A 21526-nucleotide genomic window follows, 5' to 3' on the forward strand; every position below is an offset into this window, starting at 1 on the left:
CAAACCTTTCCTTGTGACTGCCCAGTGCAGGCTTGGCTGCATTCAAGATTCAGCTTCATGAAAAACCCATGAACGTGGCTTAGGAGACACTGCTGCTGGAGGTGTTAACGGACATTAGTACACGTTAACATAAGAGCTGGCAAAGGGCTAGAGAGACAGATTGCTCATCAGCTATAAGTGCTTGCTGCCAAGCCTGACTACCTGAGTTCAATCACTGGGTCTACCATGATGAAAGGAGACACCAACTCTACCATGTTGTCCTCTGACCTCTGCACACTTGCCGTGGTGCACACAAAATAAGCAAATGTGAAAAAGAACCTCCTTTTTTGTTTTGTTTTGCTTATTTCAAGACAGGGTTTCTCTGTGTAGTCCTGGCCATCCTTGGAACGCCCTCAGTACACCAGGCTGGCCTCAAACTCACCGAGATCCACTCACCTCTGCCTTTAGAGTGCTGGGATTAAAGGTGTATGCCACCACCACCCGGCAAAAAAAGAACTTCTTTATAGATTTTATTTTAAAAAGGTGGGATTGGGGGTTTAGCTCAGTGGTAGAGCGCTTGCCTAGCAAGTGCAAGGCCCTGGGTTCAATCCTCAGCTCAAAAAAAAAAAGGTGTTGAAAATTCTCTTCAATGATGGTACAGCAAGTATAATTCTTGAAGTTGCCAAAGCCTTGGACAAGTCCATGATACAGTCTTGTCGTGTGGACTGGTGTAGCTGGAAAACTGCCCACAAGGGAAGAGAGCACGGAGTTCACAGCATCAGCACACAAATCCTGAGTCGCATCCTTTGAACAGGAAGCGGAGGAAGAGGCTCCAAGCCCTTATGTGTATGCATGCCAATGTGACACACTGGTGGAGACCCATGATGCCGGACACATCAATCTTGCTGACGACAGGAAGAAGCTAGGGGGTGAATGGTGACGTAAAGGTTGTGGCTGTGTCACAGTGACTGTGGCAAAGAATCTCAGGCCAAGGGTGTCAGCAAAGAGTACTTCAGATGCAAAAAAGGAACAAAAAGGACCAGGGTGGCCCTGGTTTTCCTTCTCCAGTGTTACCGCACTGTGGTTAGGAACTCGCATCCGCTCATCTTCACAAGACAGCCACAGCTATAGTGGGCTGCGTGGGCCTGAGCAAGGTAAACGGTGTCTCCCTGGAGTCCTGGAGATGACTGAACCCAACACAAAATTACTGAAACTGGGTTTGCTTCTAGGCACTTTGCTGGTCGGACATTTGGTTTCATGGGAAGGGTGGTGGTCACGTGGCCCATTATTAATGCTATTTGGCAGTCTAACTGGCCCTGATAGTAACCAAGCCTGTTGCTGTAAGTCAGAAGATTTGGAGGTCCTAGTGCCCATGCTCACCGCCAGAAATCCTACTGAAAAGCCCATCAGGAGGATCAGGGTTAACCTTTGTAATAAACACTGTGGAGTCTTAATGTTTCTAGGCTGGGGGTAGGGAAGGGCAAAGGCAAAAATGTTTACTTATAAGAAAGAATTTAAGCCAGATGTGGTGGTACATTCCTTTAATCCTATCACTGGGGAGGCAGAGGCAGGCCAGCCAAGACTATAAAAAGGAAAACAAAGGGGTTGGGGATTTAGCTCAATGGTACAGCACTTGCCTAGCAAGCGCAAGGCCCTGGGTTCGATCACTTCCTGATAGCCCGCATTTAGTCTTAGATTTAGAAGAAAATAGCGAATGTTCCTATCAGTGCTTAGTTGTACATCTGTAGCCAGTTTGGCTATCTGAAGCTCATTCTCCAGCAAACTGGCTTCATTGCAGACACTCTCTTACTATGGCCTAGAACCCACAGAGCTCCACCTGCCTCTGCCTCCTGAGTGCTGGAATTAAAAGCATGTGCCAATACACCCAGCTAAGATGGTGATGGAGACAGAGAAGTCAGATCTCTGAGTTTGAGGCCAGCCCGGCCTACAAAGTGAGTTCCAGAAAAGTGAGAAGTTCTGTCTCAAAAAACAAAAACAAAAATAGAAAAACAAAAAATAAAGGATGGTACTTTTTTTTTGAGACCAGGTCAGGTGACTTATGAAATGTCTTAAGTCTAGCAATCACTACACATTAGCACATAATTTTTTTTTTTTAAACACTGCAGTTTTCCATCATGTGGGTGTTCTGTTTTACAATCAGGCTTCTATGAGTGAATGTCTGGGTTGCCTCCAATCTCTTGTTATTAAACATACAATAAATAGCCCTGCAAGTGTGCTCTTTATTTATGGAAGCTTATGCTCCGGGCAGAATCCTCACAGCAGGATTACTGAACTAAAAGTGCATGTCTATTGTTTTTTTAGCTTTTCCCAAACATCTTTTAAGGATGTTCCATTCCTTTAAGCAAAGCACAGCACCCTGTCTCTTTTCAGTCTGAGTGTTCTCAAACTCTTGGTATTGCCTTTGGAAATGAGCATGAGCATCTTACATTTACAGGCCATTTCCATCTTTTCCTATGAAGTAGTTATGTCTATCTAGTTCTGTTTCTGCCTATCGGACTTGTCAATTATAAGCTACAGGGTGAGGGGCTTTTACTGGTGTCTCCTTAGAGATTATCCACTTACAGTTTCTTTAAGGGCTTGAGGATTTTTTTTTTTTTTAATCAGATTAGGTCCACTCTGAAACAGCCAATTCCAATGGCAGGAAAAGTACCAAATGAACCTTAAAAAGCTATGGTGGCCGAAAGAAAGTATTCAAAATGAGGGTGGCTGCATAAACCAGGGAATGGGGCGACTACTGGCCAAACCTGGGACAATTTAGGCAACAAAATAAATACTAGACTATAACTCATAAAATGGGACTCAGGACTGTGCACTCATGGTAACAAAGGCATCAACTGAACAGGGAGGCTGGACCAGCAAGTTGGATTAATGAGTAAAGGCACTTGTGACCCAACATGGCAAAACCAGAACTGACTCCAGCAAGTCATCCTGTCTTCTGACCATGTGCACACACACGCACATACCAAATACATAGGAAGATAAGTCATTCCTGCCAACAGAATTCTAGCTAATAAATGTAGACAAAATTATGGCATTAGAAAAATCACCATTTGGTAACCACTGTTTTTTCAAGCAAGCATTGTCAAAGGATGCTACAAGGAGTCCAATGAAAGTACCAAGAACAGATGATTTAGTTTCAGCACTTCCGTAAGATACCTGTCTTAGGTTGAGTTCTGTGGAATCAAATGTTGTGCTAGCTGTTTCTTTTTTAAATTTTATTGTTATTATCATTTGCCAATCTGTCATAAGCTAGACTAATATGAGAGAGGGAACCACAGCTGGGAAACTGCCTGTGTAAGACTGGCCTGCAGAAAGTCTGTAGGACATTTTCTTAAGTTGTGACTGATGTAGGAGCTGAGTGAGGCAATCAAAGTGTTCCTCATCGGCCTCTGCTTCGGTTCCTGCCTTGACATCTATGGTGGATGTGTAAGTCAAATAAACCCTGACTCAGGCATTAGGCGGGTGCTGAGACAAATCTGAGGTGCAGTCCATTTCCTAGGGGAACCGTGACAGGACAGAAAGGGGAAGCAAAGTGGACAGGGCCCAGGGGGCAGCCTGAACTGCAGCATGGGACTCCCAAGGCCAAGGCAAGGCGCTCTGCAGGGAGCAGCCCCGCCCCGCCTCTCTCACGCACTGGGCAAACAGGCTGCACCAGGAAGGCTGTGACCTTGGGTGCGGCCAGTCACCCGGAAAGAGGGAAAGAGCTTGGCTGCTGCCTGCGGACAGCACTTGCCATGGCTGCTGAGCAGCCAATCCTTCCTCGAAGGCAAATCTGTATAACTGGAACTCTGAGTCTACCAGAACACCACTTACAGAGGAAAACTGCACCTTTAATAGATGAAAACTTGGCAGGCGTCATCTCTCAAGTGGTGACCAAAGTTAAAAACAATGACACAGCATCACTTCTGCAGCTCTCCTGCTCAAGTGTGATCTTATCACAGGGAAACTAAAGATAAACCCAAACGGAAGGACATCCTACATCATGCCTGGGTTTTTTAAAATGCCAGAGTCAGACACACAGACTGAGGAACACTTCAGGCCCTGGAGAGGAACAGCTGTAATGTATGAGCCCTTATATTTATCTGCAGTGCTGTGGAACAAACCAAAGGGTCTTGCACACGCTCACACCGACTCTGCTTTATGAGCTTCGGATCTGCGCTGCAGCAGACTGGCCTTGTGCTCACTGCCTAACTCACAACTCAAACTGCTTTTGAAGCACTACCTGCAAGCTGGCCTTGAACTCACAACCCTGTCTCTGCCTGAGTGCTGAGGTTGCAGGCAAGGACTGCCATGCCCATCTTTAATGTGCAACCTTGACTGGGTAGTGGAAGAGGAGGAGAAGGAAGAAGGAAGTTATGCTGTTTGGAGAAAAGGAGATAATCACATCATGCAAATTAAGCTAATGCAGAAAGACAAACGTTCCTCTCATTTAAGGTTCAAACATGACTGCAGAAATAAAGTCTCCGAGGGACAGAGGGGAATAACGAGAAGTGTGAGGAAAAGGATGCTAGGAGAATCATAAAGGAGAGTAAATTCAAATTACATCTGTACAAAAGCTTGGAAAAAAATCTTAATATTACACTGAACAAATGGGAGCAGCGTCCACAGTGTCCTCTCAAACATTCAGGAGACAAGGATGGAGGAATAACAACATCCGGGAATCTGGAGACACAGCACACAACACAGTATTCCCACAGGGAGGCTGGGGACTCATTTCTTTCCAGATACTCAAGTACCTGTCCCACCTTTTCCTCCAGGATTTGAGGTGCTGCCTTCACTGTATTCTAGATGTGAAGTATTTCAAAATATGGCATTCTGGTCCACTGCCAATATATCTGTCCATTCACTAGAACACATAATGTTTTCAACAGACCACGTGGAGCAGTTTTAGATGCTCAACAAAACTCAAAGAAAGCCAAGTTGTCATGTGCCCCTAACCACCAACTAATGATAGATACTGCTTTCAAATCTGGTGAAGGTCAAGGTGTGCCCTTCACTTTGATCCACTGCTCAGGAGGCAGAGGCAGGAGATCTCTTGTGAGCTGAAGGCCAGCTTGGTCTACACAGTGAGTTCCGCTAGCCAGGCTACACAGTAAAACCCTATATTTACCTTTCTTGAGGCTATGTTGTTAAGAATAGAAGAAACTCCCAAGGTAGAAATGGAGTTTCCGGCCAGGGTGGAGACCTAACATTCAAGCTGGGCAGGTTCAGTCACTGGCTAAAGGACTCCCCTCACCCCTGTCCCACCTTAAGTCATGCAAAAGACACAGAAGTAGTTCTTTAATGAGATACTCGATTATTCTTTGCCAGAATCCGGCCCCTAATTTAAGGGTGACAGGCACACAGTAGGGGCCTAGTCTGCGCCTTTTCTAAAGTACTGAGTCTTCTGAAGTCTCCTGAGAGGCAGGACTTTCCTTTTTTCTACCTCTTTCCTATGCATGCTCTCCTTAAGTTTGGGCTTTTGTCAACATCATGGCTTCCTGACCCTTTCTCAGGGTGGTGTTGTGTGCCCTCCAGTTGCCTCCTCCAGGAGGCCGCTGCGGTTCACAGCCTGCCTGCTCTGTAATTTCTCTTGAAACATAATCACTTCTGTCATGTGCTTCTATCTAAGTTCATTCTTGAATTCTTTTACTGAAGAGACTAAGAACCCCAAAGAGGGAACCCCAATTTCCTCTGTCTCTGCATCAGTGTCTAAAAAAAGCCTGGTGAGGCTGGAAGGCCTCCTCCAGTCCTGCTTTATGTTTCCTGTTTAGGCTCTAGAGATAGAGCATTAAGCATGGTGCTCAGGTGAGATGCACAACGGTCAGTGGGGCACGAGGCTAAAGAGGAGGCAGCATCTACAGTAGAGAGGGAAGTCAGAAAGGCCCCTCCTCAGGTGACTGAACAGAGCCAGAAACAGAGACCGCTCCATAGGGAGGGGCAGCATTCCAGGCAGGAAGAGGATGCACAAGTGTCCTCCAGTGACCACTCCTGGGCCGCCGACAGGTAGTTTCTTTGTCTGAAGCATAAGAAACCAAGTCAGGACAGTAGGCCATGGGAACGGCAGGACTCACTGAGCAAGCTGGAGAGCAGCTGGAGATTGTGAAGCAGATCCTAAATAATCCTGACTTCAGCTTTAAAAGATTCAATCTAGCTACTGGGGAGTGGCAAAGTGGTAGAGGCAGGTGGATCTCAGCGTGGTCTATATAAAGATTTGCAGGCTAGCCAGAGCTAGATAAGTGAGAGCCTGCCTAAAAAAAAAAAAAAAAAAAAGTACATTGAGTATGTGTACCTGGTATTAATTCTGACCACTGTCTCAGTTAAGATTACTACTGCTGTGATGAAACATCATGACCAGAAACAACTTGGGGAGGAGAGGGTTTATTTGGCTCACACTTCCACATCACAGTTCATCCTGAAGGGAGTCAGGACGGGAACTCAAACACGGTAGGTGCCTGGATGCTGGAGCTGACACAGAGCCCATGGAGGAGAGCTGCTTACAGGCTTGCTCCACATGGCTTGCTCAGCCGGCTTTCTTATAGAACCCAGGACCACCAGCCCAGGGATAGCACCACCCACAGCAGGCTGGGCCCTCCTCCATCAATCACTAATTCAGAACACCCTCCAACACCCCACTCCCACTCCCTACCCCCACTCAAGGCCGGCCTGGTCTACAGAGTGAGTTCCAGGACAGCCAGGGCTACACAGAGAAACCCTGTCTGGAAAACCAAAAAAGGAAAGGAAAGAGAACTTCCAACATGCTTGCATGGAGTATGATCTTAGCTGAGGTTCCCTCCTCTCAGAGGACTTTAGGTTGTGTCAAACTGACAGGAAACCATCCAGCACAATCATAACAACCATTTTTAAATACTCAGAGGAAATATATCCATTATCTCTTGAAAGAACAAAATACAGGCTGAGCATGGGGACACAAGCCTATAATCCCGGCACTTAGGGGAAGCAGGAGGGCTACAGTGAGTTTGAGGCCACCTTGGACTACAAAGTCAGGCCTTTGTATCAAAATGAACAAAATTTTAAAAAGGCCAAGCACTAAAAATTGTTTTGTTTTAAAATGCTAATTTTCAGGATCTGGATCTCTATTTTATAGAAACCTATCCTGAAATAGTTGCTTTTACTGCTGACCTCTTATTTCAGTATTTCAGAGTATGTGCTCCATACTCTAGGAGCACCTAAATCCTCACTGCTTCTAAGCTTACAGGAGGAGTATGAGGTGTTAACCAGCTAAACTGCACAGAATGATGATGTGGGGCCTCCTTCTCTCAGAAAGCACATATAATCCTGACACTCAGCAGCATAACAGCAAATCTGGCACACTAGCAATATCTTTAAAAAAAGCAGACAGGCCGTGTTGTCTAAACTAGTATTCTCAAATACCCGAGTGGGGAATGAAAAAGACAGAAAATCAAAAGGGAATGCCCAACTAAAACTAAAACTCGGTGTTACTCCTGGTTCTCTACTCCTCCACTTATCCCACGCTGAAAGGCAGGAGCTTAGATGAATCACTTCACAGTCAATGTTGTTCGAAGGATGTCCTTCCACAGGGCTCAGTCTCCTTCATCCTTAGACACACCTATGTTTGGAGATACTGGGAGAAAGGAGTAAAGGAAACGCCCCCTCTATGCTGACTAACACACAGCACCCCTCTATTCACGTTCCTTCCCTTTATCTGAAGAGGCAGAAGTGGGTCATGGGGCTTGCTGCCAGCCTGATTCTCTGAGTTCAACCACCTCCAACCCACAAGGTAGAAACTGAGAACCAGTTCCTAAAAGTCAGATTTTACACACACACACACACACACACACACACACACACACACACACACAATTTAAAATAAAGGAATTGACAAAATAAAAAATAACTGGACCATTTAGTTCACTGAAGGTATTTTTGAACAAAAACTATTTTCAGCTAGGTGCTGTGGTACACAGCACTTTACTTAATCCCAGCACTCGGGAGGCTGAGCCAGGTGGATCCCTATGAGTTCGAGGCCAGCCTGGTCTATGAGCAAGATCCAGGACAGGCACCAAAACTACACAGGGAGGAAACTCTGTCTCGGAAAAAAAACAAACAAACAAAAACCAAAACTATTTTCAAGTGAGGCTGTGCAATCTGAATCTAATTTACATTTTTAGTGTTCCTTCAGGAATTTTTAACTAATAAGAGTGCCAGGGCTGGAGAGATGGCTCAAAGGTTAAGAGCACTGGCTGTTCTTCTAAAGGTCCTGATTTGATTCCCAGCACCCACATGGTGGCTCACAACCATCTGTAATGAGATCTGGCTCCCTCTTCTGGCCTGCAGGCATACATGCAGATAGAACACTTTATACATAATAAATAAATAAATCTTTTTAAAAAAAAGTGTGCTGGGCGGTGGTGGCGGCACCTTTAATCCCAGCAGAGGCAGGTAAATCTCTGAGTTCCAGGCCTACAGAGCAAGCTCCAGGGCAGCCAGAGCTACAGGGAGAAATACCCTTCTCAAAAACCAAAAATATTTAAATCTAGTCAATTCTAATTGACTCAACAATTTTAGCAAACATTTTGGTATTCAAAAGGATGAGTCTTGGTCGTTACACTCAACAAACGTAAAATTTGGAAAGGCATTCCATAATTTATTCTGAGCATAGCTACAGAGATGACTAAAAAATATTGTTTTGTTCAGGCCAATGAGCAGGCTCAGTAGGTAAAGTAACTGACATGCAGGATTGATGTCCCGAGCTCCATCAGGACCCCACATAACAGTGGAAGGAGAAAAGTGACTCCACAAAGTTGACCTCTGACCTCCACAAATGAGCCTTGACCCATATGCACCCTTGTACATAATAAAAAAATAAATAAATTATTTTTGTGCTGTTGAGAGACAGGATTTCTACATAGCTCTGTCTGTCCTGGAACTCACTATATACACCAGGCTGGCCTCAATCTCACAAAGATATGCCCGTGCCTGCCTCCTTAGTGCTGAAATTAAAGCCCCAGCTGTTTTATTCTAAGACAGGGCCTCACTATGTAGCCCAGGCTAGCCTGGACCTCAGTCTTCCAAGAGTTAAGATGGCAGGTGCACACTGTTTCTTCTAAATCAAATGTTCTGAGGAGCAGTCATTTTCTTTTTTTCTTTTTTGGTTTTTCAAGGCAGGGTTTCTATGTGTAGCTTTGCACCTTTCCTGGAACTAGCTCGATAGACCAGGCTGGCCTTGAACTCACAGGGATCTGCCTGGCTCTGCCTCCCTAGTGCTGGGATTAAATGACCACCCTCTGAGCAGTCATTTTCTTAAGGATGTTGTCATTTAAATACCTGGGTGAGGATGGGGATGGAAGGGGGGTAGTTAGGGTAGGGGGAAGGGGAGGGTATCTCATTCTTTCAGCTGGATCTCTGTTGAGTTCGAGGTCAACCTGTCTACAGAGAGTTCTAGAATAGCCAAGGCACTTACACAGAGAAACCTTGTCTCAAAAAAAACAAAAATAAATAAATACCTAAGGGCCTTTTTCTATGTTCAGAACTCCGAGCTTTTTTTATTCAATATTTACTTATTATGTATACAGTGTCCTGCCTGCATTTATGCCTGCAATGCAGACCAGAAGAGGGCACCTGGATGCATTACAGAGGGATGTGAACCACCAGGTGGTTGCTGGGAATTGAACTCATGACCTCTAGAAGAGCAGCATAGTGCTCTTAACCTCTGAGCCACCTCCCCCACTCCCAGAATCCAAGCTTTAAACAAGTACTTGGTTCAGAACTGACCAAATCCAGAGCCACAATTAACGTCTAGAGTCTACCATCTTTGTTTGTTTGTTTGTTTTTATTCTTATATTTACCCTGTATGCTTTCCCCAAAAGAATGGCTTCCCTTCACAGATAAATGTGGGCTGTCTGAAAATTAAAACCACATCATTTTGGGAAACCAAGGGACTGCTTTCTCTTGGATTTTCATTTGATAATGCTGATGTTTTGATAACAAAGCATTTCTTTCCACATTAAAGACAACCTATCTGAACCAATGGGTTAAGTCCTTTTAGTATAATGTGATGCTACTGCTTTATTCCAGGAAACCCGGTAAGAACTACATGGTAAAAATTAAATAGGGGAAGCAGCGAAAGTGAAAATCAAGCAAAGCCCTTAAACTACAGGCATGAAAATACAAACCTTCAAAACAAACAGCCAATAAAAAGCAAATTGTTCTATGCATCTCTCGTTCAATTCTTCGTGCCTCAAAACAATGTTTTGTATAAGGTCAGCCCTGACATTCGAAATGAACTTTAAAAAGGGTCAAACACAGCCCAAATGACAGGTTGGCTCTCCCTGTCCCCGGGCTGAGCCCTCACTGCAGACCTTGGAGACACACCTCCTTCTCCAGCCCGAAGGCCGCGCGCTCCTCCCGCAGTTTGGAGAGAAACCAATCTGGGAGAAACAAGATTTCTTTGTCGTCTGTTGTTGGTTTTAAAGCCAAATTGATCTCACGAGCCATCTACGAAGGGCGATTTCTCCAGTTCCAAAGGAAAAGCCTTTGTGAACATTTCGTCATAGAAGGGTAGGAGCCCCAAGGCGAGACTGCAGCCACCCGGAAGCTCGGGACGTGGGCGGCGCGCAGGCCCGAATTCGGGACCCCACGAGCAGCGAGCCGCGGGCCGGAACCCTGGGACAGGGAGCTCACCAGTGGGGCACCGCGGGCCGGAACCCACGGACAGGGAGCCCACCAGGCCGGAACCCTCGGACAGGGAGTCCACCGGCGGGGAAACGCAGGCCGGACCCCACGACTGGCCCGCGGCCGGGTAACACCGCGGCGCCGCAGCCTCGGCCTGCCTCCCGAGGCCCGGCCCGCCGCCCGCCGCCCGCCGCCCGCGCCGCCCGCGCCTCCCGTACTCACACACGCACAGCTCCACCACGTACGCGTAGTAGGACCAGACGACCACAAAGGTGATGAAGAGCACCGGAACCCAGCCCACCACGCGCTGGCAGCAGCGCCAGAGTGTCCAGGGCGCCATGTTCCCGAGGTGACCGGGTCCCGCTGCCCACGATTCCGCAGGGCGCCCCGACCCCCGCCGCTGTTCCGCCAGCTCCCCCTCCCCCGAGTCACGGCTGCTGCGAGCAGAGGCGTAGGGCGACGCCGCAACTCCGCCCCTCCGGGAGCCCGACCCGGACCCGCCCCCGCCCCGCATCCCGCCGCCCCGCCCCTAGCCCGGCGCCGGGCTCTCCCCGTAGGGGGGGTGGGGCTTCCCGGCCGAAGGAGGCGGGGCCTGGGGCGAGGCGGGGCTACTGCTCAGGCCCGCCCACGGGATTTGGGGAGGGGTCTGGGTCGGAAAGAAGGGAGAGTTCTAGGGGAGTGGGAGGGCCTCCAGGACTGGGTGATGTGAGGGATGGGGATGCACATGGGGAGAGGAATGAAGCCTTAGCCGCCCTGTGTGCCTTGGCTCCCTGTGTAAAACTCTTCCCCTGGGGTCTTTAGGACCCAGACAAGTTGGGTTCCTTTTATAGAATGCCGTGCCCTACTCCAACGTGCAAGCAAGAAAAGCGTTATAAGTAATTAAAATACAAGACTCCTATGATTCTGGTGTGTCTTCAGTGAAGAATCCCCGAGACAATTCGGTCCTCACCCTGCCCTTCCCCGCCATGTTTTGTTTGGACTGATAGGTGTCTGGGATTCAAGGTGGAAGCCCTATGTGCAGCCGATCAGTTTGATCTGAAACCCACATTTAAGGTTACATTGTGAAAGTGGAATATTTAAACAGCCCTTTCCGGGCGCTGAAATTTTCAAATTTATTTACTGTTGGAGATTGCTAAGCACTGACTGTAATCTTGGTAGAATCTAGAAGCCTTGCTGTGAAGCGTCATAATGCACAGTCGTTAGAAATAATTCCAGACATTCTAGAAAAAGAGTAGTACATTCATTTGCTTTGTATGTGGATGACCATGAACCAGCTCAGGTGTGTGTCGGGAGTGGGGTGGGGTGGGGGCGGGTCTGAGGACATTTTACCGGAGTGATTTTTCTCCTTCACTGTGTGTGGGTACTGGGATCAAACTCGTCAGGTTTCCCACCACTGCATCTTACTGGCTCCAGACAGCATGCTGTGTTTTAAGGTTTATTTATTATTTATTTAATTTATTTGGCACTGGGCATGGTAACCCATGCCTTTAATCCCGGTGCACTTAGAAGGAAGAGGTAAGTGGATCTCCGTGAGGTTTTTTTGGTTTGTTTTACTTTTTCTTTTTTTTCAGAGCTGAGGATCGAACCCAGGGCCTTGTGCTTGCTAGGCAAGCGCTCTACCACTGAGCTAAATCCCCCAACCCCGTTTTTGTTTTTCAAGACAAGGTTTCTCTGTGTAGCTTTGGAGATGGTCCTGGAACTCGCTCTGTGGACCAGGCTGGCCTGGAATTCACAGAGATCTCCCGAATGCTGTGATTAAAGGCGTGTGCCACCACCGCCCGGCTTTCTCTTGAGTTTTAGGCCAGCTAGAACTACATAGTGTGCGACCCTGTCTCAGTAATTACATTTTTTTTCTTTTAGTTTTTGAGTGTGTTATCTGCAGGTATGTCTGTGCATCACATGGGTGTCTGGTACTGAGGAGACCAGAACTGGGCATCAGAACCCTAGAACTGGAGTTACAGATGGTTAAGAAGCACTAAGTAGGCGCTGGGAACTCAACCCTGGTCCTCTACAAGAGTAAAAGAGCTTCTCTCCAGCCTTCGAACAACATTCTTAATGCCAGTTACTGCTGCTATCATAGCAATTTGGGATTTAGAGTGAGCTTTTAGTTAGCTACTATTCCCTAAAGTCTCCAGGAAGAAGGCAACTTTTTTTTTTTTGGTGCCTGTCCTGGATCTCACTCTGTAGACCAAGCTGGCCTTGAACTCACAGAGATCAACCTGGCTCTGCTGGGATTAAAGGCATGTACCACCACCGCCTGGCTAGGCAACTGCTTTTATAGTATGATAAAGACTTAGTAAAGTGAGTATTAATATTTAACTGCCACACACTACTGTTTGAAATAATAAAATGTGTGAAGTAGCCTGGCCTCAATGTTCTGACTGTATATTAGTGGCAAAGTTGACACTAAGGTGGATAAAATTCAGACAGTTTTCCAGAAAGACTGCTTCAAAGTAAGAGTCAACATGGAATCTGGAGACTAGGGGTGTAGCCAAGTGGGAGACCACCTCAAGTACAGGTCTGGCAATATGTTCAGCCCCCAGTGAGGTGTGTGTGTGTGTGTGGGGGGTGCTATGGTAGAATTATAATTGACATAAAAACTCGTATTAAGAATGCTGCCAGGGTGGGAGAGATGGCTCATCAGTTAAAAGCACTGGCTGCTCTTCCAGAGGACCTGGGTTTGCTTCCCAGCACCCACGTGGCAGTTCACACCTGTCTAATCCAGTTCTAGGGGATTACACACCAATGCACATAAAATAAAGTAAAAAAATAAAAAAAATTAAAAAAATAAATAAAGCCGGGCTGTGGTGGTGCAGGCCTTTAATCCCAGCACTCAGGAGGCAGAGGCAGGCGGATCTCTGTGAGTTCGAGGCCAGCCTGGTCTACAGAGTGAATTGCAGGATAGTCAAGGCTACAACAGAGAAATGCTATCTCCAAAAACACCAAAAAGTGCTGTCTGAGGGCTAGGATTGGCATGTTGTCAGGGAGGCCTTTCCCTCCTGCCATCTCTCTCTATAAAACTGTGCTAAAGGTTAAGCCCTTCGCAACTTCTCTGTAAAACGTAATAATTTCTCTCTGTTATGTCATTTCGCTTATAATTTCTGGTACCTGCACAGCGCTGAGGATTGCCCCAATTGACGTGTCTTAGGGTATCTATTGCTACGAAGAGACACCGTGACCATGGCAACTCTTATAAAGGAAAACATTTCACTGAGGTGGCTGGCTTACAGTTCAGAGGTTCAGTCCATGGAGGGAAGTAAGGCAGCATGCAGGCAGATATGGTCCTCATATCTTGACTCACAAGCAAAAGGAAGTGGTTTGAGACATTGGGTGTGACTTGAGCATATATGAGACCTCAAAGCCCGCCTCCACAGTGACACACTTCCTCCAACAAGACCACACCTATTCCAACAAAGCCACGTGTCCTAATAGTGCCACTGCCTATGAGCTTATAGAAGCCAATTATCTTCAAACGACCACATGGGGTATCAAGGGAATAAATAAAGGATAGCTATACAGAAGAGCTGAGATTGGGTGGTCTGGCTCTCTGATAGAGAAGACTCAACACCCTATATCTGAGTCAATGCTGTATTGCTGTGAAGAGACACCATGACCATGGCAAATCTTATAAAGGGAAGCATTTAATTGGGGCTGGCTGTGGTGGTATTGTGTTCCCCAAAATATTGTGCACCCTAATAAACTTAATTTGGGGTCAGAGAACAGAACAGCCACAATATTAAACATAGATGTTAGGCAGTGGTAGCACAGGCCTTTAATCCTAGCATTCCAGAGGCAGAAATCCCTCTGGATCTCTGTGAGTTCAAGGCCACATTGGAAACAGCCAGGCATGGTGACACACGTCTTTAATCCCAAGAAGCGAGCCTTTAATCCCAGGGAGTGATGGCAAAAACCGAAAGATATATAAGGCGTGAAGACCAGAAACTAGAAGCATTTGGCTGGTTAAGCTTTTAGGCTTTGAGCAGCACAGTTCAGCTGAGATCCATTTGGATAAGGACTCAGAAGCATCCAGTCTGAGGAAACAGGATCAGCTGAGGAATTGGCAAGGTGAGGAAGCTGTGGCTTGTTCTGCTTCTCTGATCTTCCAGCATTTACCCCAATACCTGGCTCCAGGTTTGATTTTATTAATAAGACCTTCTAACAATTCTGCTACAGCTGGCTTACAGTTTCAGAGGTTTAGTCCATTATCATCATGGTAGGGAGCTTAGAGGCACAAAGGCAGACTTGGTGCTGGAGAAAGATCTGAGAGATCTACATCTGGATCAGCAGGCAGTAGCAAGAAGAGAAAAAGCCTCTTGGCCTGGCTTGAGCCCTTGAAACCTCAAAGCCCTCGGACAATGACACACTATCTCCCTAAGGCCACACCTATTCCAAGGCCACACCTCCTAATCCCTCTCAAGTAGTGCTACTCCCTAATGACCAATCATTCAAATATATTACCCTGTGGGGCCCATTCCTAGCCAAACCACCACACCCTGGAAACTCAGTGTGTGTACTCTATAGAGCTGACAAGAGAGGCAGGTTATTGCATATAGCTGAGCACAGGAAGGAGGGCCATTACATACAGTTAAACAGAAGGCAGGTTATTGCATACAGCTGTGCACAGGAAGCAGGGCCATTGCATACAGCTGAACAGAGAGGCAGGTTATTGCATACAGCTGAACAAGAAGGCAGGTTTAACTAATCTCAGTAGGGGAGCAGTCTTCAGGCCATTGACATCTGGGGGGCAGATAACAGTATACATTTTCTATTCACCCTGTCAACATTTTTACTGTAACCAGAGGAACCTTTGCCATCCTTCTGAGCCCTGCCCAGGGAGGGCTTTGCCATTCCCATGGAGCTGCAGCTTAGGTCCTTACATGGCTGTGCCCATGTCAACAACATACATTCACCAAGGACTTACTGGCTCCTACATATAACACTAGCTACAAAAACATAATAGACCACACAAGCTAGAGCAGTGGTTCTCAACCTTTCTAAGGCTGTGACACTTTTAATACAGTTCCTCATGTTGTGGTGACCCCTAAACATAAATTTATTTTTGTTGCTGCTTCATAACTGATTTTCCTGGAGTTATGAATCCTAATGTAAAATATTTTGGGAAATTAAAGGTTTGTCAAAGGAGTTGTGGCCCATAGGTTGAGAATCAGTGAACTAGAGGCCTAAAACAATAGAAATGGATTCTCTAAGTTCTGGAAGCGGAAAAAGTCTAAATCAAGGTATTGAGAAGACCACATTCTCTTGGAACAGAATAGTGAGAACTCCTTTTTTGTTGGTTTTTATTTGATTTTATTAATGTTTTAAGACAAGATCTCAGTATATAGTCCTCAAACTGACAATCCTCCAGCCTCAGTCTCCCAGGTGCTTGAATTAAAGATGTCCTCTGCCACACCTAACTGTGGTGATGTATTGTCCCCCCCCCCAATATACTGTCTCTCAATAAAATTTACCTGAGGATCAGAGGAAAAAGCCAGCCACTATATTAACATAGAAGTCAGGCAATGGTAGCACACACCTTTAATCCTATCACTTGGGAGGCAGGGATCTGTCTTGATCTCTGTGAGTTCAAGCCACACTGGGAACAGAGAGAGGCATGGTGATACTTGCCTGTAATCCCAACACTAACCATAGAGGTCTGGAGGTTTGTACAGACAGGAGTAATAGAGCTAGGCAAGAAGAGCAAGTGATGTAGCTGGGCTGAGAAAGCAAATGAGAGAACACAACAGAAAGGCATATAGGTGTGGGTGGATAGGAAGTAGCTCACTTTGGAAGATGCGATGTTGGTGAGGTGAGGTTAGCTGTGGCTTTTCCTAGTACTCTCCTCTCTCTCAGGCTGTAACCTCAATCTCTGGCTCTGAGCGTTTTTATTAATGAGGCCATTTAGCAGTTCACCTATACCTAACTATGTAGGAAGAATTCTTTGTGGTCATCAGTCCTTGGCGTTACTTGACTTGCAAGTTGTCTCGCTCCCAAATCCACCTCTACTGTCCCCTGGCATTTCGTTTTCCTGCCTTTTTCTGGCTGTCTCTTAGATTGGATTAGGGCTGAACCCTACTCCAGTGACTTTGTCCTAACTAGTACATGCATAACGATTATTTCCAAGATCCTTATTCCTAATTCCTGGGGGGTGACCACCTTAGCTTATCTTTGGGGAAGTACAACTCAGTATAGAACATAATTTTGAATCTAACTGAAATGAATCATCTCGCCTTTTACTTTGGAAGGCTTTTGAAGGGAAGAATTTTTTTGCAAATCAGTGCCATATGGGTAAGAAATATTTGGCAACTGTAAAACGAATGTTTGAAGGTTTTTGGCTAATGTTTCAATCAATCAAATAGTCTCTGATTTCTAAGTGAGTACCCCATGTGTCCCAAAAGATATTAACTTTTACAAGGGGTATAGGAAATATTTCAAATCCAATTCCTTGTCTTAAACTCATCTTTGGGGCAGGTTGTGATTTTTTTTTTTTTTTAAGGCAGGGTTAGGTTTACAGTAGCCCCGTGGTGACATTTTGGAAATATGTCTATCTTTGGTGCTCACAGGCATGCATTAACTCATGCTCTTTTGCCTGTAAGTGTAGGAACCAGCATCCCCAACCCCTTCTGCTCCTCATTGGGTGCATGACTTCACTGCATCTCCGCCATGGCCTCGAGTTAAGGTAGGGTCATGATGTGAGTGGAGAAACTATATTTGATGACTCAGACTATGGGTGAAAGATAGTGAAGAGAGAAAAAAAAGTCTTCAGACTAGAAGACCAACTGGAAGCCTGGGGCAGTTCCACAGGCATGTTGAGGGTAGTATGAGACAGGGTTGGGTTCCACAGGCATGTTGAGGGTAGTATGAGACAAGGTTGGGTTGCACAAGCATGTCGAGGGCAGCCTGAGGCAGGGATGGGTTCCATAGGTATGTCAAGGGTAGCCTGAGGCAGGGTTGGGTTCCACAGGCATGGTGAGGGCAGCCTGAGGCAGGGTTGGGTTCCACAGGCATGTTGAATGTAGCCTGAGGCAGGGTTGGGTTCCACAGGCATGTCGAGGGTAGCCTGAGGTAGGGTTGGTCGCAGAGAGAAGCTGTTCCTAGCTTCAGATCACCTTTTTGCACTGCTCCGAAATACAGCAGTGATAGAAGAAAATAGAGACTAAGAAGACCACACCCTCCATCCCCAACCTTTATTTTCTCCACATCTGACAAAGGAAATAGAAAAAAACAAGCCTTCAATCTCTCAGACAGTGGCCTCATTCCCTCTCTCCCAGCCTCCCTTCTCTCTCCTTTTTGCTAGCTGCCAGTTAGCCTGATGACTGATTTCTGAGTTCTCCATTACAACCACCAGCAGGAACCTAATATAGGTTAAGTTCTCTCTCTGGGTTGAGGGGTAGGGGAGAAGCATTAGGACTTATGTAAAGCATGTGGATGTGGGTGTGGAGAGAGTGAAGGTGAGCCAGATGTAGCACACCTGAGACCCCAGCACTCAGGAGTCTGACACAGATTGAGAGTCTGAAGGCTGGCTGGGCTTCAGTAAGACTTTGTCTCAATAAACAACGAAATGGGTTGGGGATTTAGCTCAGTGGTAGAGCACTTGCCTCTGATTCTGCAATTCATGATCGTCCCCGAGGGACTAGGTTCTAGACATCCCAAACTCAAATCCCCCTGATGGTGTACAGGGGTCTGGGGCTTTTCAAGATTTTATGTAGGGCCTCAAGAAAAGCATGTGCTCTAGTCTTGTCCCACGTCACCCTCAGCCCATGTGCAATAACTCCACAAGAGAAAGACACAGATAACCATACTGATTAAGCCAATTAAAAATATGAGTCCTGGGGTTGGGGAAGGCCCTGGGTTCGATCCTCAGCTCCCCCCCCCCCAAAATGAGTCCTTTAATTTTTGGCCAGTGACTAAAAATAGGCTTATGCCTCAAAGTCTTTTGGCATCAAAGCTCAGAGGGACAGCATTTTGAAAGGCAAAAGACACAATTACATCCATGTTCGATGAAGGGCAGAGCAACATTAGTTTTGACAGAACATAGCAGTTATTTCAGACACAACATGGCAATTAATTTTGGCTTATACCTTCCTCAGTTATTTTAGTTTAAGTCTGTATAAATATTAATTATTTTAGTTAATACATCTGGACCATGGTCAGGGACATGGAAATCTCAAATGTGTTGCCAAGGCAGACATGTGTTGCAGGAGTAGAGGGCTGAGAACGGTCTAGGCAATTACAAAATCAATCAGGGCAAGATGGTTACCTTAGTTACCTCATATGGATGGGCTATTATAGATAAAAAATAAAAAGATGGAGGGTGTCATAACACAGTTTGTCACGATTAGAGTGTTTGATAAGGACAGTGCTAGATGGTGATTAGCAGTGCTCACCTGTAATTGTAGATAAGTACTGGGAGTGTGTGATGCCCTCAAGGCACACATTTCCTACCTGCCAGGTCCCAGGTTCTGTAAAAAGGACCAAGACCTTAACACAACTGACTCCATGATGGAAGTACCATTCAGGTTGTAAAACTCATCACATAGACAGCACCACCTGCCAAAACTGAAAAGCCTAATCCATCAAAGTCCATAGTCCCGGGAAAGCCTCTCTAAATGCACTAACTTTGCTTCTTGACTTCTGTAGTTCTGACTCTGGCTAACTGTTCTTGTTAAATAAAGTATGTCAACCCAGGTCATGGTTTTTGTACTTCGAAGCTCTCCCTGAGAAAGGCTCAGGGCTACACTGGGATCCCGAATACCCAGTGTAGTCACCAGCTGGCTAATAAAGACTTTCTCTTGGCTTGAACCCATGTCTGGGCATTCTTGTCTGGTGGGTACTGTTAATCCCAATGGGGGAATAAGACCACTTCACAATTTGAGCCAAATCTGAAGCAAGCTTGATTTTTTTTTTTAAATTAGTGTGCACCCAAAGGCTGGCTAGCAATTCCCTCCTAAGTCAGGTTAAAAAGAGCAGCCCCGAATCCACCTCTTGGGCCCTTTTAAGGAGTAAAATCATGAAGATTTTTTTACAGAAGAGAGACAGTGAGGCAAGAAGGAAATACCAACAAAACAAAACAAACAAAAAAACCCTTTTAAAAAGTCAAGTGGTCACCATGCAGTTAGGGAGGGATCAGGGAGGTGAAGTGGCCGTCCCTCTTTTAACAGGACTGACCCTAACAGGGCCAGTTGTTTTTTTTCTTTCCCAGGGGCCAGTTTGCCAAGACCTCTGCCCATGTTACCCCACCATCCTATGTTGACTCATGTCTGGCTTCAGTCAGACCCTCAGGAAGCATGTACAGACTAGTCTGGTAGCCAATCAGGGTTCTACCTGACCACAAGCAGGAACCATTCCAGCTATTTTCAGTCAAACAGACCCCTGACACCGCAGACAGACCCCTGACACCGCAGACAGACCCCTGACACCGCAGACAGACCCCTGACACTGCAGACAGACCCCTGACACCACAGACAGACCCCTGACACAGCAGACAGACCCCTGATACAGCAGACAGACCCCTGACACAGCAGACAGACCCCTGACACAGCAGACAGACCCCTGACACCACAGACAGACCCCTGACACCACAGACAGACCCCTGACACCGCAGACAGACCCCTGACACCACAGACAGACCCCTGACACCACAGACAGACCCCTGACACCGCAGACAAACCCCTGACACCACAGACAGACCCCTGACACCGCAGACAGACCCCTGATACTGCAACCACAGGTGCTGACCAGATGTCATAAAATGACTCCTTTACCAGGAAGAGTCTATACCTGATCACTTCAAAGTACACTTAACCACAGCTGGAATTTTCCTAGCCATGCTTAAAAGGCGCCTGCAAGCTTCTCCTGGGGTTGCCATTTTGATTTTGCCACTTTATCTGATGGTTTGACCCCAGCATGCTGGAATTTTTTTTTTTTATTAAACGCTCTTGTTGATTGCACATATGACTGGTGGTCTTTTGTTTTGTTTTGTTTTCTTTTGTTTTTCGAGACAGGGTTTCTCTGTAGCTTTGGAGCCTGACCTGGACTAGCTCTGTAGACCAGGCTGGCTGGAACTCACAGAGATCCACCTGCCTTTGCCTCCCGAGTGCTGGGATTACAGGCATGCGCCACCACCACCTGGTGACTTGTGGTCTTTTATGAGACTTCTTGAGGACCCTAACAAGAGGGTAAGGGTATTCTCAAAAAGAAGTCAAGGTCATGGGTTGGGAAAGGTCAGGTTTCAGGAAAGAGAAAGCAACTCAGCTTTTATAGTAAATAGAAACTTATTTTTTAACAATACAACATAATGGCTCCTGCCTTCAAAATGGAGTCAGGCAGGTTCAATACACCATAACAGGTTCCTGTGTTACTTAGGGTTCCCTAGAGGAACAGAGCCAATGGGAATATATATAATATTCAGACTCAAATTAGTCAGCTTTAAAACAATAACAACAGCAGAGTCAGACTTGAGAGCTGAGAACCTGGTTGTTACTTGGTCTTGAGGCTTTGTGTCTCAGTGGCCAGGGAAGTCCCACAGGAGCTGTCTTTCACTAGGCCCCTCCTGACGACCCTTAGTTGCTCAGTCCACAAGGCAGGGTGCCTCAGCAGTCCCAGGCCGGTGCCAGAGAGCCTGGAAGTTTCCTGAGGATTGGCTGGTCCCTACCCCATGTTGAAATGTTGGAAAAGCTAGTTGTGATGTCAGTGAAGGGAACAGCGGCAGTGGCAGGGCAAATCGGCAGCAGGAAGGAAGGCCAAGAGAGCTAAGGGCAAGATGATTTTCCTTCTTCCCACGTCAATCATGGCAATCAGGGCAGTTGTTCAGTTGAGGAGCCACGCTCCAGTGATTCTAATTTGTAGCAAGTTGACATTAAAACCATAGTAGGGGTGGTGGTGGCAGCGGCGG

At 46.4% G+C, this 21526-nt stretch overlaps 1 protein-coding gene across 6 annotated transcripts in view; it reads right to left on the bottom strand.

The window, feature by feature from the left end:
* Positions 1-11076, bottom strand: part of Zdhhc20 (zinc finger DHHC-type palmitoyltransferase 20) — a 65492-nt gene extending 54416 nt beyond the window's left edge. For 3 of the 6 annotated variants that reach the window (XM_036198922.1, XM_036198921.1, XM_036198924.1), the window contains exon 1: positions 10858-11076. In XM_036198922.1, the coding sequence (XP_036054815.1) occupies positions 10858-10975 (118 nt within the window). In that variant the 5' untranslated portion in view covers positions 10976-11076. The remainder of the gene's footprint in view (positions 1-10857) is intronic. The other 3 variants (XM_036198923.1, XM_036198927.1, XM_036198925.1) reach the window with 3 other exon arrangements.
* Positions 11077-21526: the final 10450 nt, after the last annotated feature.

This window comes from Onychomys torridus, chromosome 9 (genome assembly GCF_903995425.1).
Source record: "Onychomys torridus chromosome 9, mOncTor1.1, whole genome shotgun sequence".
Classification (NCBI taxonomy): Eukaryota; Metazoa; Chordata; class Mammalia; order Rodentia; family Cricetidae; genus Onychomys; species Onychomys torridus.